Raw genomic sequence first — 16,698 nt, forward strand, 5'->3', positions numbered from 1 at the left:
AGTGTAAATAAAAATAATTATCATATTATGCCTAAAAATACTATCAAGCTTTGCAAAAAATCAGATATTACTAGGCCACCCAAAATCCCTCATTAATGTAATCCCACCCCCCCTCCCTTGAAGTGGTTTTGTCTTTTAAGACCCAGAGCTTGATCACCAAGAGACTTTTCAGAGGCATGCATCTGCCTTCAGTCTGGCCATTATTTAAAAGACTCAACACTTTTAATTGAGCCCCAACAATATCCCTAATACTTTGCTGGACTGAGCCTTGATTCCAGCTTTCCTGGCTGAAGCCCCTGACAAACATTCCAAGGACTCCCTTGAGATTCAGGAGGGCATGATGATTTCAGGAGTCCTCTTCTTGATTTGGGAATGAAATTTCTGACAAGAACTCCTTCCCCAGTCCTGCCTTGCTTAATTGGAATGCCAATAGTAGAGAATCTGGTCTTCTGGATCTGCCTCTGCAGAGATTTGGCTTTGGTTTTGTTTGAATGAATGGCCTACCAACTATGTCAATGATCAAATATGTGCTGGTTAAGTTTGGCCCAGGGAGTTGTTTATTTGATTTCATTTTTGTTGTTGGTATTTCGGATTGTCTCCACCCCTCAAAGGGGAGTTGGTATGACTTCACTTTAATTGACCAGTGGAGATTCTACCTGCTTCTCTGGATTCTGCCACTAGATGGAATCGCCTATATGCCATTGTTTGCTCTGGTTCTTTTTTTTTTTTTTTTTTTTTTTTTGTTTTGTTTTGTTTTGTTTTGTTTTTTTTTGTTGTTGTTGTTTCTTTTTTCCTTCTTCTCCAGAGGAGAAGTTCTCTAGTTTCTGCCCCCAGGTGGAACACTCTGTAGACTGTTGTTGCAACTTTCTGGCTCTTTTATCAATAAAAGTGATTTCTTTCCTTTACAAGATGCAAAATTCCCAGTCACACAAATCCACTCCTGGAGCCAGCCCCAACTCTGACATCAGAGTCAGAGTCAGACATTTGTTCCCACAACATGGGGATTATGGCAGATCTCCCTTGGGGTTGTCCTCTTTTCATTTCTGGTGCTACTGGGTTGGTCATATTAATTTTCTAGTATGTTGAGTTACATACATTTTCTTCTAGCAGAGAGACCACCACCTTTTCAATGTAGGCTTTAGGAATTTCTCCAAATGGTTTGGGGATGAGTCTAGGGGTGCGCTCTAAAGGAAGACTGTGTACTTACTATGAGATTGACTGGTCCTCATATGAAGTGGGATGGCCATCTACTGGTTCCCTGGATCCAGCTATTGCAAAAGCAGTTTGGCTCAGTCATAGGACCCCAGGTACCCTGATCAGTTCTTTATATTGATCAATGGCTGACACGTATTCAAACCCCACCTGCTTGGTACCTCTGGAGATTATCCTGCTGTTTGGGGTTTCTAAAAACTTCTCCTCCCCCAATTGGCCTCCCACCACATGTCCTGTCCTCTTCAGAGCCTGAGGACTTTCTATTGGATCCCCTGACTATAATCTGTATCTTCCCCACCTCCTCCAGATGCATCCTCCTTCGCCCAACTACAGGCCTCTTTATCCCATCCCACTCTACTCCATCCTACTTTTCCACACTTTCTCTTCTGGATCTATAACCCCCGTTTCCTCCACCATCCCCCCTGATGAAGATTCTCCAATTTCCTACGCTTCTTACATCAAATTTGGCTTTTTGTTTGTTGGGCCACCATGCTCCGAAGCCAACTCAGATCCAGGACCCTGTTTTTCTCTTGTGAGAGGCCCCCATTCCCCCGTAATGCAGGGGGGCAATCATGTTTTTTCTGATGTGTTTTTTTTTCTCTACTTCTAATCTATATAGCTAAAAGAAAATAAAAACAGACACCACCCCTCCCCGTGTTTTTCTAACAAGACACAAGCCCTAACTGCCCTCCTGGAATCTGTCCTCCATACCCATTGTCCTAAAAGAAAATAAAAACAGACACCACCCCTCCCCGTGTTTTTCTAACAAGACACAAGCCCTAACTGCCCTCCTGGAATCTGTCCTCCATACCCATTGTCCTAACTGGGACTGCAATGATTTCTAGAACTTCCTTCCAAGTTTGTTTACACTTCAGAAGAAAGAACATATTGGGATAGAGGCAAGGAGGCAAGGGAGGCTTTTTCTTAAGCCCTAGCCACTGGTATGGATGCTGAAAAGTTACTCATTTTTGAGGCAGCTTTTCTATCCAAGAACCTTGTTTGGGACCCCAATAAGTACATAGGTTCCTAGGCAATAGATGCTTTCCACTGGAATTCAAGGTGTAACTCAAAACCCATTACTTTGTATAAGTCTACTAAGGTTCATCAGGGCTCAGCAGAGTCCTGTGATTACAAGAAGCTTTCGGGAATTTACACTATTTTGATCCAAAAAACTGCTAGGCCATTAACTTTGGCTTTTGTCACTCAATCAGCCCTGGATATGAGAAAAAACTGCAAAGGCTACAGAGATTTGCATGGATGAATATTTCCCAGCTCATCAAACTGAACCAAAATGGTTACAATAACCAGGCCACTTAGAAACAAAATCAAGCTGTGTTGGCTCCTGGTTGAGCCACATGCAGACAGGTATAGATGATGCTGTCCAGTCAGTCCTCCTTGAGCTCCATGCTGCTTGTGTCCAAGGGAGAGATAATAAATAAATAAATAAATAAATAAATAAATAAATAAATAAATAAATAACAGGGAAGATGGGGGTAGGCCCCTATCGAAAAAGAATCAATATGCTTACTATATGGGAAAAATGGATACCAGAAAAATGAATGTCCAATCTGCCCCCAAACCGGGAAAGCAATGACCCACCACATCACAAGAGAGATGGATAGTGAAACAGAATAAAGGAACATGCCTTCTTATGACCCCAACAGTCTTTGGTTGGTACATCACTAGCAAGCTACTCAATTAAGATTTTGGTAGACACAGGAGCAGTGATTTCTGTTTTTAAAACTCCAGTGGTGCTGGGCGGTGGTGGCACACGCCTGTAATCCCAGCACTTGGGAGGCAAAGGCAGGCAGATTTCTGAGTTCGAGGCCAGCCTGGTCTACAGAGTGAGTTCCAGGACAGCCAGGGCTACACAGAGAAACCCTGTCTCAAAATAACCAAATTAAAAAAAAAAAAAAAAAAACTCCAGTGATACCATCAGTCGCCAGTATAAAAGACACAAAGGACACATTTCAACTGCTCCACACATTAGGATATTATGTCTCCATTTAAAAGAAAAAGGCCAGCTCTGCCAAACAGAAGTCTCCTATTTGGAATATGAGCCACCTCAAGATAGAATAATTCTCAGTGCTTTCTGGAAGGAAGAAGTCCACAGATTCCAGCTCCCCAAAGAAAGAAGCAGGTTCCAAAGCTTTTGGGGGTGGCAGCATACTGCAGCCTTTGGATTCCTATGTTTGCAGGAATAGTCCAGCTTATTTATTCTTCCACCACAGGAGACCTATCTTTGAAGTAAACTTAAATGGAGGAAAAAGCTCTCCTGAAACTAAAGTCGACTCTAACCCAAGCCCTAACTTTGACTCCACCAGATTTCAGTAAAATGTTTCACCTTTGTACTCATTAGTCTCAGGGACCTTATTGGAGACATGTAGTGTATCTATTCAAACATTTGGACCCTGTGGCCTCTGATTGGCCATCCTGTTTTGGTACCATAGTTAAAACTGCTATACTGATAAAGGAGAGTGACAAGCTCGCCCTGGTCCAGGACTTGACTCTAACAGATCTTCCTGCTGTGGAAACCCTTCTTAGAGGGGCAAATCACCAGTGGATGTCAAATGCCTATACTCAATATCAAAGTCTGTTGCTGAATGTGGTTCATCTCACTTTTGCTGTGGTACAGAATCTAAACCCTGCAACACTGATGCCTAATAACAAGTCCTAAATAATTCTGAGAAATTGATAGACATTTCTTGAGCAAGACCTCCAGGGCATCCCCTTGCCTGAAGCAGAGGGTGATCTGTTTATTAATCATTTCGGATTCTTTACCAGGCTGTTTAACAGGCTGCTTCTAAGCAAACTGGAGCCAAGAGCTTCTTTGGCTGTATGCCTAAATTTACTAAGCCCTGAGTAGATGTTAATTATCTCCACTCCTGAACTGACATTTTTATTACGCTTCAGGAAAGGTACCACCTCGTAAATTACATACAACTTGAGGTGGCCCGAGAGTGCTGGATCTGTTTAAAAGCCCGACTTCTTTACTCTATTGGGAATAACTGTATCCTCCAACTGATCAGCTTGTCTGTTTCAAGAAATAGTTATTATGCTGGGAGACACAACACCTCATGTGTCAAGGGTCTTTGTCTAACCACCAAAACATTTATTTTAACTGTATTGAAGTACAACACAATTTTGAGAAAAAAAATGATAACACAACTCAGTCCTGTCAGTACACCAAGGCCTAAGACATGTTTATGCTAAAGCTCTTCACAAAGTACAGAGGCCTTCATACATAAAATGAGTTCTTATTGACTTGAAACAATTCTCAAAATAGGTCCCAGGAGAATGACTGTGGAAGTTCAGATTTGTCCTAGCCCTAAGATAACAGAGAAGTCACTAAGACTGATAAAAAGAACAGATGACATCTCTCTCTCAAGAATGAGTTTTATGGCCTAGAATCAAATGTACACAATTTACAGGGAAAGGGTCTGAGATAAGTAAAACATAACTTCTGTGAGATCCAGGCAGAGCCTGGATCATCAGAGAACAAGGGATCAGCAGGTTGTAAAGTGTATCCTTTCCCAGCATTCCAGGAGGAACAGCAGAGCACTTCATCCCATTAAAAAGATAAGCTGTACATTTAACTTTTCCTGGCCCCTTTAATGCTTATGTGTGTATACAACAAGACAGTTTGGCCCTCTACATCCATGTCTTGTCACGGCAAATTACCTCCTTGCTATCTCTCTCTTTCTGCCTCCTTTATTACTAGATTCATGATTATTTTTAACACGGAAGTTTATTTCATTCCCACAAACTTGGTACTTTGCATGCACCACTAGTCTCATTTGGTATATGACCTCAGAACCTCTGTATAATAACCCAGTTTGATGTATGGTTGTCAATGTACTTCTCTAAATTTATGTTTATTCTGGAACAATGAAGAGCACCTTTTATTCCACTTTGGGCTTCCTCACCAATGAGAGAAGCTCCTTTCTTTGTCCCAATGTTGGTAGGACAGAAAGGTATCTGAGTCCTGAATTCATTTCTCCAAGGGGAAAATTCAGAAAAAGAAAATATGCTAGATAGGAGAAAGGTGCTTTCTATTCCAGAGTTCAGTGTAGGAAGCATACTACGTGTCCCCATAGCAAACCTCTATGCTAGTGAAAAAAACATTTCCTGGGGATGTACATCCATTAATCAGGAAAAGGAATATGATTGAAGGATTGAAGGACAAGGTGTAGTGATTTGCTTTGAACCATATATTCCTTGAATCCATGAGATCTAAGTGGTGAAGTTAGAGAAGTAGCTAGACAACAAATAGCCTGTTGTACTTACAAGATAGCCACCCTGAATTCAGCACCTTTGATATGACTATGCAGCCAGTCCCACATGAGTCCTGCCAGGAAGAGCCTGTTAACAAGCTGCAAGTTAAAATGAAACCAAAGCTGTGATCCAAGAGATGAACTTCAACATTAAAGGAATCAGATTTGACCTTGCTTTAACTGAAGAGCAAATGAAAGAAGCCCAGAAGCAGAGCAGAGCAGACCATGGCTTGAGTGTGATGTGATGATATGAAATGTTCGAAGCTGCATTCTGGGAAGAAATAGAAGCATCAAACAAGTCTTCATCCTGGGACTGGTGAAAGGGATCACCAGGGACTTAAGGAACACTTCAGTGTTCTTCTCAGGCCCAGTACTTACATCCGGTGGCCTACAACCTCCTGGCCTCGAGTTCCATGGGATCTTTTGTTTTCTAGACCCTGCTGGACCCTGCTGGACCCTGCTGGAACCTGCTGGACCTTGCATGGAAGTGATGCATATAATTCTACCCAAGTGTATACATAATCATATAAATAAATAAATAAATAATAAAAATAATAAATAATAATATTTTAAAAGATTTTTTCTAAACAAATTGACAATAAATTTGTTTGTTAGTTCAGTATCTAAAAAGAAAGAGAATAAAAGGGCCTGGAGTTACCTGGGTAGGGAAGTAGGAAGGATGTAGGAGGAGTCAGGGGAGGCCGGAAGGGAAACCATGATCATAATATGACTGAAAACATACTTTCAATAGAGTAATGGAAAAAATGTTGTCCTCAGACACACACAAAACACACACACACACTAACAACAACTATAGTTTATGCTGTTCCTGAGTACAAATTGAACAAATATCAAAGTCTGCCAAAGATTTCTTCACCTTGGTAAATTCCTTTCTTTCCACAGCAGGCGTCTCTTCTGGCCACAGATGGCTTTCTTGTTTGTGGCTTATGCAGATTCTTTCACTCATCCAAGATTTCTAAGACTGTGTGCCCTTGCAGTGGTTAATATTTCAGCTGGTGTCTCCTATACGGTTTTTGGAGTGTAGAAAAACAGCAACAGCACTGTACTTTTGAACAGGTGGAGTACCTGTCTTTGTTATTTCCAGACAGCCTGAGGGTTATTCATCCAACTAGAGGGGCTGCTGCTGGGTCTGCCAGAATTTCCAACCTCTATAGTAGTGGACAACACACATGTCACTTCAGTGTTTGATCTACCTACTACCCTGGGGCTCAATTATTGAAGAGTCATTCTCAAGTCTCTAAGGTGTGTTACTTTGTCTCCCATGAGCTTTCCAACCAGAGGAGAGCCTCCTGCTTCCTGAACACTGGGACTTGTCTCAGGCAGGCCCCCTATTATTCACAACTTGCTCCTCTGCAAAAAAAAAAAAAAAAAAAAAAAAAAAAAAAAAATCCCCATACGTGACAGCCAGGACAGGCTAAACTCTGACTCTTCAAGCTATTCTCAAGTGGCCAGGGCATCTCAGATTTTAGCATTAGAATCTCTCAAAATGGCACTAGGCTGTTGCTCTCTGACTCACAAAATGGGATTTTTCTATATTATTGACCCATCTGGGGGAGGAGAAATCACTCTCTCACCAATATCTGCAGTCAGAATTGGGGCTTCTGAGGAGTATGGACTCATAATGGGGTTAGGACAGTCTATATTATACCTGTCTTATCTATTTCTAAACAACTTCTAAGTTCCTTTCCTGCTAACAGAGAACTGTATGTCTGAAGCCTTGCTTGATTTACTTCTTGGCTTTAACAGTCTTTTGTTTTTTCTTGTTTCTGGAATCTTTCAAAACACTGCCTTTGTTTGTTTGTTTAGAATGTGGTTTAGTTTTTCTCATTCTCTCTCTTATTCACTGACTCCTACAAAGGCACCCTTTATTCAGCTATTTTACCCACAAGTCCTCTAAACTGGACCTTCTTCCCCTGGGAAGAGGGAGCTGTAAGGGAAATACTGCCCCTTCTGTTTAACTCTGCAGCAAAATAGATACCAGAAGAACTTTTTGTCATAAATTGTCATCATATATCATTGGAATTCACATTAATATTACAAAAATGGAGAAGTTAACAGGCTGAGGGCTACCTCAGTAGGTAGAATGCTTTCTACACAAATGAAACCTGAGTATGGATCCTTAGTACCCATGTAAAAAGGCAAAGTATGGTGGTTCCTACTCATACTCCCAGTACAGGAGAGGTATTCCAGTCAGTCTGGCTTACTTACTCAGCTCCAAAAGAGTAAGAGCCCTTACCTCCAAAACCAAACCAAACCAACAAACAAACAAAACAAAAACAAAAACAAAACAAGGCAGATGGTTCCTCAGGAATGAAGTTAGAGGTTTATCTCTGACTGCCACATGCACACATGCAAGCATGCAAGCACACACACACACACAAGCAAATAATGGGCTAATTAATCATAGAAGTAAACATATGACAAACACAATTTAAACCCTGTCTGGATGGTCCAAACTACAAAGCAGGCTCTACCAAGGTTGCTACCCAAATAGCCTTTCCAAATAACCTTATATTTCAGAAAATGCTGCCCTTTGGGAAGGAAATGGAAACCATTTTGTAGGCTTCAGAACCATAAAGAGATGGAAGTGATTAAATATGGTGTATACCATGGATAAGTAAATGATGGGATAGAAAAAAGGACATGAGGTCTGGGAATGTACTTCACATGGTAGAGTGCTTGCCTAGTATTCACAAGGGATTGTGCTCTAACCTGAGCTAAATAGTGTAAAGGGATGTAAGACTAGACAAAGAGGAAGTAAAGTATATGATATAAGAATACCCAAGGAGTCTTCCTGCTGCCATTTGTACCGGGAAGCCAGGCGGCACCACAGCCTTCTCTGTACAGGCAGCCAGGACAGAGTGATCTCCCAGCAGCTTTTTTACTTCTGAGTGCAGAGGTGAGATCTCTCTCTACCTTCTCTCTGGAGGGGAACAGCTAGGAGAACACAGGACATATGATCAGTGGATCAGCTGGGACGGAAGTATTCCTGCCGCCATTTACCCCAGGGAACCAGGTAGCTCCACAGCCTTCTGTGCCCTGACCCTGCCAGAAGAGAGTTGGTCTAAAAGGAGTATGGATACAGGCTTACAGGCCCACAGGAGGGGCAAGCTCCAGCCAAAGAAAGCAAGACCAACTAACACCAGACATAACCAGATGGTGAAAGGTAAGCAAAAGAACCCTACCAACAGAAACCAAGGCCACATAGCAACATCAGAACCCAGTTCTCCCACCACAGCAAGTCCTGGATACCCCAACATACCAGAAAAGCAAGAGTTGGATTTAAAATTGCATCTCATGATGCTGATAGAGGACTTCAAGAAGGACATAAATAACTCACTTAAAGAAATACAGGAGAACATGGGTCAACAGGTAAAAGCCCTTAAAGAGGAAACACAAAAATCCCTTAAAGAAATATAGGAGAAATGAAGAAACAAGTGAAGGAACTGAACAAAACCATCCAGGATCTAAAATAGAAGTAGAAATAATGAAGAAATCACAAAGGGAGACAACTCTGGAGACAGAAAACCTTGGAAAGAAATCAGGAGTCATAGATGCAAGCATCAACAACAGAATACAACAGAGAGAAGAAAGAACCTCAGGTACCGAAGATACCATAGAAAACATAGTCTCAAATTGCCACAATTTAAGCCAAAAAAATTACAATGGAATGTAATTTAGCAATATGTTTTTCATGGCTTCTCTTATCTGAAATATTTTGCCTTGATCTTTTTTAATATGTTTTTGTGTGACCTTGTATCTATGGGTATATAAAATTAAATGCAAATCAAAATACTGACAATAAATTTTCAGAAAAACAAATTTTAAAGTAAAAAAAAGAAAAAAAAAGAAACATAGTCTCAACAGTCAAAGAAAATGCAAAATGCATAAAGCTGGTAACTCAAAACATCCAGGAACTCCAAGACACAATGAGAAGACCAAACCTAAGGATTATAGGTATAGACTAGTGCGAGGATTTACATCTTTTTTTCTTTTTTTTATTGATATATATTTTTTATTTACATTTCAAAGGATTACCCCTTTTCTGGGTTCCCACTCCCCACAAGTCCCATAAGCCCTCTTCCCTCCCCCTGTTCCTCCATCTACCCCTTCCTGCTTCCCTGTTCTGGAATTCCACTATACTCTTGCACTGAGTCTTTCCAGAACTAGGGGCCACTCCTCCATTCTTTTTGGATATCATTTAATATGTGGATTATGTCCTCCACATAAAACCTGACACACTGAAACTAATAGAAAAGAAACTGGGGAAGACCCTTGAGGACATGGGCACAGGAGAAAAGTTCCTGAATAGAACACCAATAGTTGGATCTTCACCAACACTAAATCTGACAGAGGGCTAATATCTAATATATACAAAGAACTCAAGAAAGTAGAACCCAGAGAACCAAATAACCCCATTAAAAAGTGGGGTACGGAGCTAAACAAAGAATTTTCACATGAAGAACTTCAGAGGGCTGAGAAACACCTTAAGAAATGTTCAACATCATCAATCATTAGGGAAATGCAAATCAAAACAAACCTGAGATTTCACCTCACACCAGTCAGAATGGCTAAGGTCAAAAACTCAGGAGACAGCAGGTGCTGGCGAGGATGTAGAGAAAGAGGAACACTCCTCCACTGCTGGTGGGATTGTAAGATGGTGCAACCACTTTGGAAATCAGTCTGGCGGTTCCTCAGAAAACTGGGCATGACACTTCCTGAATCATGCTCACTTCCTGTTATATCACTCCTGGGCATATACCCAGAGGATTCTTCCGCATGCAATAAGGACACATGCTCTACTATGTTCATAGCAGCCCTATTTGTAGTAGCCACAAGTTGGAAAGAACCCAGATGCCCTTCAACGGAGGAATGGATACAAAAAAATGTGGTATATTTACTCAATGGAATACTATTCAGCCATTAGAAACAATGAATTCATGAAATTCTTAGACAAATGGATGGAGCTGGAGAACATCATACTAAGTGAGGTAACCCAGTCTCAAAAGATCAATCACGGTATGCACTCACTGTAAGTGTATATTAGCCTAGAAACTTTGAGGATTTACATCTTAAAGGCCAGTAAATAACGTCAACAAAATTATAGAAGAAAACTTCCCCAACCTAGAGAAAGAGATGCCCATGAACATACAAGAAGCCTTCAGAGCTCCAAACAGACTAGACCAGAACAGATAGTCCTCCTGGCATATAATAATCAAAACAGCAAATGTACTAAACAAAGAAAGAATATTAAAAGCAGTAAGGGAAAACGGGCAAGTAACTTATAAAGGAAGACGTATCAGAATCACACCAGACTTCTCACCAGAGACTACGAAAGCTAGAAGATCCTGGGCAGATCTCATGCAGACTCTAAGAGAACACAAATGCCAGCCAAGACTACTATACCCAGAGAAACTCTCAATCACTATAGATGGAAAAACCAAGATATTCCACGACAAAACCAAATTTACACAATATCTGCCCAAAAGTCCAGCGCTACAAAGGATAATGAATGGAAAACACCACGAAAAGAGGGAAAACTACACAATAGAAAAAGCAAGAAAGTAATCTTCCAACAAACCTAAAAGAAGCTAACCATACAAACATAAAGATAACAGTAAAAATAGAAGGAAGCAGCAATCACTATTCCTTAATATTTCTTAACATCAATGGACTCAATTCCCCAATAAAAAGACATAGACTAACAGAAATATTTTCATGTAAATCTTCAATTATATCAGAAAATATTTATAATTCTACTTTCAATCAACTTAGAGATATTTTTATGCCTACCATTTTATCTGTATAATTTTCCATAATAATCTTCCATTTTAATGTTATTCTATATTTTTTCTGTAATTTTATCAGAAATACTTTCCACGTAAATCTTCACTTCTATCATAAAATGTTTCTACTTCCTTTTTCAATTAATTTAGTGATGTTTTTATGTCTACCATTTTACGCTTTAATTTTCCATGAAAACTGTCAATTTCAATGTGTATTCTACATATTTCTATAATTTTATCAGAAATAGTCTCCATGTAAATCTTCAATTTTATTACAAAATGTTTTTACTTCCTTTTTCAATGAAAAAAAAGAAGGCCCAAGGATAAAAGTGAGTGATAATGGGAAAATAATATTCAAACAGAAACAGTTGATAATTTTTCAGAAAAAAGTAATTAAATTTAGAAATTATATATGGATACTTCATTCAGTAATTACAATGACAAATGGGACATAACCAGAAGGTCAGAAGAAATTCCAAGTTGTTTCACAATATACCCGTCTATGTCAACTGTATAATATTCCATAATACATGCAGAGAGAAAAAAATCATCCTCTTAACGTTATATTCCTTTCCTAAGTACCATTTAAAGACACAGTTATGAGAGACCCACCTATGGACTTCAAGGAAGCTCCTTTAAAGAGAAGCCTACTGCTTCAGCTGCTGGCTAGCAGGCATATGCCCAAGGTCAGCTATTATTAAGTTCAGCTATGACCTGCACTGCAAAGAGCCAATTTTCCCAAAACACACATTTCCAAACAGACCATTTCCAGGACTGAGCCAGGTGAGGGTAGCAGAATCATTTGTTCTACCTAAAGGCAGTCCAGGTTACTTTCTGCATCTTCCTTGGGATGCAAAACAGCAATTGATTGAACTACATTAATGGTACACAACTGTCTCCGCCAATATCAACTTCTTCCTGTCTTTTTATCCTTTTTCTTCTTTTTTTAAGCTCAATTAATTTTTTATTGAAAAAGGAAGTGAAAACATTTTATGATAAAACTGAAGATTTACATGAAAAATAATTCTGACAAAACTGAAAAAATATAAAGAAAAACACATTAAAATTGACAATTTTCATGGAAAATTAAAGACTAAAATGGTAGACATAAAGAACATTGTTAAATTAATTGAAAAGGGAAGTAGGAACATTTATGATAGAATTGAAATTTTATGTGGCAATATTTCTGATAAAATTGTAGAAAAATAATAGAATAACATGTTAAAATGGAAGATTATCATGGAAAATTATACAAATAAAATGGTAGGCATAAAAATATTTTTAAGTTAATTAAAAGTGGAATTATAATCATTTTCTGACAAAATTGAAGATTTACATGGAAAATATCTCTCAAAAATTCAATAAATATGTAGAAAAAACACATTAAAATAGACTTTTTCATGAAAAATTACACAGATAAAATGGTAGGCATAAAAATATTTCTTAGTTGATTAAAAGTGGAATTAAAAATATTTTCTGATAAAATTGAAGATCTACATGGAAAATGTTTCTGGGCCTGTAAGCTTCAGTCTGTACTCCTGGGAGATCAACTCTCTTCTGGCAGGGTCTGTGCACAGAAGGCTGTGGAGTCTCGGGCTCCCTGGTGTAAATGGTGGTGGGAAGACTCTTGTCTCAGCTGCTCCACTGATCTTAGGCCCTGTGTGCTCCTAGCTGGTCCCCTCCAGAGAGAAGGTGGAGATCTCACCTCTGTGCTCACTTTGTTGGGAGATCACTCTGTTCTGGCGGGCTGTGTACAGAAGGCTGTGGAGCTGCCTGGCTCCCGCCCCACCCCACCCCCCACACACATAGGATGAGGAACAAAATAATCATGGGAGGTAAAAGGAGGAAGGGACTTGGGTGGAAGAGAGGAGGGAGAGGGAAATCATGGGGCAGGATCAGGTGTGGGAGGAGATGGGGAGAAGTACAGAGGGTCAGGAAATCTGTATTTTCTATATTGTTATTATAAATATATTAAAGTATATATAAGTATATATAATCATTATAAGGTATTTATTAGATTATACCAGAATATACAAATATATATTATATATAAATATGTTTATATATTTATATATATGTCCCTAAGCACTTAAAACCTTAGTATTAAAGTATTAGGTATTTAGGAATATATGCTATATAATATATAACATATAATATATACTGTATAATTATATAATGTATAATGTATAATATGTAATATATAACATATAATATATTTATATGTATATTTACATATTTATACATACTTATATGTATATATATTTCTTTTTATATAAAGATATAGAAAGAATATTATAACTTTATAATTATAATACTATAATCATATCATAAATACAGATATAGATATATAGATAATATAAAATAAATATGAATGAATGAATATAAATATGTTTCACATATATTTATGCACAAATACACAAATTATAAATATAATATCAATGGCTATATTATATCATATAATATATCATATTAAATATTATATTATACTTATTATGTTAAATAAATTATATTAATGTTATATTAAGTATATTAAATATACTATATTAAATATTACATCAAATTATATTAATATATTATACTTTTTTTTACTTAGTCATTTACATCCTGTTTACTGCCTCCCTTCCAGTCACCCTCCCACTATTCTTCCCTCTATCCCTGTCCCATTCTTCTCTAAGTGTTTATTTCCCCACCCTGGCACAACACGTCTCTGTGAGGCTAGGCACATCCTCTCCCACTGAACCAGAGAAGGCAGCCCAGCTAGAAGAACATACAGGCAACAACTTTTGGGATAGCCCCAACTCCAGTTATATATTATATATTTATTTCAAAATATATAAAGATATTAATATTATATAATATTTATTGTGGTATAATATAATATCAATATATAATATACCATTTCTTTATAAAATATAAAATTTATATTTATGTATTGATATAGTTATATAATACACATATTTCTAAATACTTAAATTATATTCCTAAATATATATTTACAAATATATAGATATAGACATAGATATATAAATGATAGAGATAGTGTGTGTGTGTGTGTGTGCGCGCGTGTGTGCGTGTGTATGTGTGTAAAACAACAATTAAAAAAGTACAGGCCGCGAATTTGAGAGAGCAGGTGTAGGGGGATGCATAGTAGGAATTGCATAAGGAAATGGAAGGGGAGAAATTAATTACAACAAATGAATCCAGGATGCTCATGGACCGCTGTGAGAGGGAGGGACCCACATGGATATTCTCCGGCACCTTCGGAAAGTAGCTGGCGAAGCTGTTCTTACGGCGTCGGATGAGACGGGCAGCTCGATGCACGCATCTTGGGCTTATCTTTCTCTGGCTTCAAAAGTGAAAAATATATTAATGTTTTAAAAGAGAGAGGTTGTCCCAAACATTCTTAGGTTAATTTCTAAGACTTGAGTTACTGAACTCAGGGTCTTGAAAAGAGCCAGAGTTAGAATATGTACACTATTTAAGGACCTTTTTTTCCTTTTGGTTGCTTCTTTCAAAGTTGTAATGGCGCAACATCAGTCACCTAACGTGATGGTATAAAGCTGAAATGCTCAGATGGGTATCTTCCTCTCATAGAGAAACTAAAAGGTTCCAGGGTTCCAGCTGGCCATAGGTATTCATTAGCATAAAACCGACTGGAAAGAGTATGCTAATCACATGGAGTGCTCATTTTTGATTGGGCAATGTGTTGTAAGGCACATAAGCTATCCAATCATATTCAAGACCTTATTGTCCAATCAAATATCAAGTTGGTTCATTACGTAACCTATCACCATGTGCAGAGTACGTTAATTGTTACTTCAGAAACCGCCATTTTCTGACTTTTAGTCAGGTTGGCGCCGTCAGCCATGGCGTTTACCACGGCCGCGATGGACGTCTTGGAGGAATTATCTTCTGATACTTCCGAAGAATTGATACAAATAAGAAAGCCTAAGAAAGCCAAGTCCAATGGGGAAAAAGGCAGACCAAAGAAAGAGAAGCCGGCGAAGAAGCCCAAGAAAGAGAAGCGGGAGAAGAAGCCGAAGAAAGAGAAGCGGGAGAAAGCAAAGTCGGAGAAGCAGCCTGAGCAGGAGACGGTGGAGGAAGAGATGGTGGAGGAAGAGACGGTGGAGGAAGAGAATCCTGAGCAAGAGACTCCTGAGGAAGACAACCCGGAGCAAGAGAAGGCAGAGAGAGTGGAGCCGGAGACGCGTCGTCGTTCACTTCGCCTACTCCAGCGCCAACTCAGGAAGGAAGATGAGCGTCGAGCTGCCCGTCTCATCCGACGCCGTAAGAACAGCTTCGCCAGCTACTTCCCGAAGGTGCTGAGGAACATCCATGCTGGGCTCTCTCTCTCTCAGCGCTCGGTGAGCATCCTGGATTCATTCGTGAAGGATATGTTTGAAAGAATTGCCTCAGAAGCAAGCTTCTTGGCCCGTCAAAACAGAAGCCCGACTATCAACTCCAGAGAGATCCAGACCGCTGTGCGTCTTCTGCTTCCCGGAGAGCTCTGCAGGCGAGCGGTGGCTGAAGGTACCATGGCGATGGTCCGGTACATCTCCAGCAAGTGAGCAGCTTCTACTTCAAACCAATAAGACCCAAAGGCTCTTTTCAGAGCCACCACTTCTCCTGAGAGAGCCGTAACATGGACATCTCCAGCAAGTGAGCAACTTTGACTTTAAACCAAACAAAACCCCAAAGGCTCTTTTCAGAGCCACCACTTCTTGGTTCGAGTTTGACCTCCAGAAGCCTCCGACCCCTTCTTCAAGCACTCCCGATGAACTTTAAAAATAAAATGTTGTTTGTTTGACTAAATGTTGTTCCTGCTATTTCTTTTGGGGGGTTCTGCTAGGAAAGAGATAGGTTTTTCTTAATTACGTCGTGTTTTAATATTTTTTCCCTTTTGTTGAAATTTCTTTACTCATATCTTGATAATGGTTTCCCTTCCTCTATGCCTCCCAGTTTTTCCTCCCATCCCCTCCCATCAGGATTCATTGCCTTTGCTTCTCTCATTAAGTGAGGTAACCCAGACTCAAAAGGTGAATCATGGTATGCACTCACTAATAAGTGGATATTAGCCTAGAAAACTGGAATACCCAAAACATAATCCATACATCAAATGAGGTACAAGAAGAAAGGAGGAGTGGTCCCTGGTTCTGGAAAGACTCAGTGAAGCAGTATTCGGCAAAACCAGAACAGGGAAGTGGGAAGGGGTGGGTGGGAGGACAGGGGAAGAGAAGGGGGCTTACGGGACTTTCGGGGAGTGGGGGGGGGGGGCTAGAAAAGGGAAATCATTTGAAATGTAAATAAATTATGTCGAATAAAAAAAAGAAAAAAAAAGAAAACAAACAAGTTTCTAAGGGATAATAAAATGTAATAAAATAAATTAATTAATAAAGTAAGTAAAA

The 16,698-nt window shown here is 39.2% G+C and overlaps 1 protein-coding gene and 1 pseudogene across 1 annotated transcript; both read left to right on the forward strand.

Moving 5' to 3' along the window:
• Positions 1–5,100: 5,100 nt before the first annotated feature.
• LOC127674615 (39S ribosomal protein L19, mitochondrial-like) lies at positions 5,101–5,731 on the forward strand (annotated as a pseudogene).
• Positions 5,732–15,159: 9,428 nt separating this feature from the next.
• LOC127675785 (histone H2B type 1-B-like) lies at positions 15,160–15,861 on the forward strand. The gene has a single exon (XM_052171889.1). It carries the CDS (start codon positions 15,160–15,162, stop codon positions 15,859–15,861), a length of 702 nt encoding a protein of 233 aa, XP_052027849.1.
• The last annotated feature ends 837 nt before the right edge of the window (positions 15,862–16,698 follow it).

Source organism: Apodemus sylvaticus, chromosome X (genome assembly GCF_947179515.1).
Source record: "Apodemus sylvaticus chromosome X, mApoSyl1.1, whole genome shotgun sequence".
Taxonomy (NCBI): Eukaryota; Metazoa; Chordata; class Mammalia; order Rodentia; family Muridae; genus Apodemus; species Apodemus sylvaticus.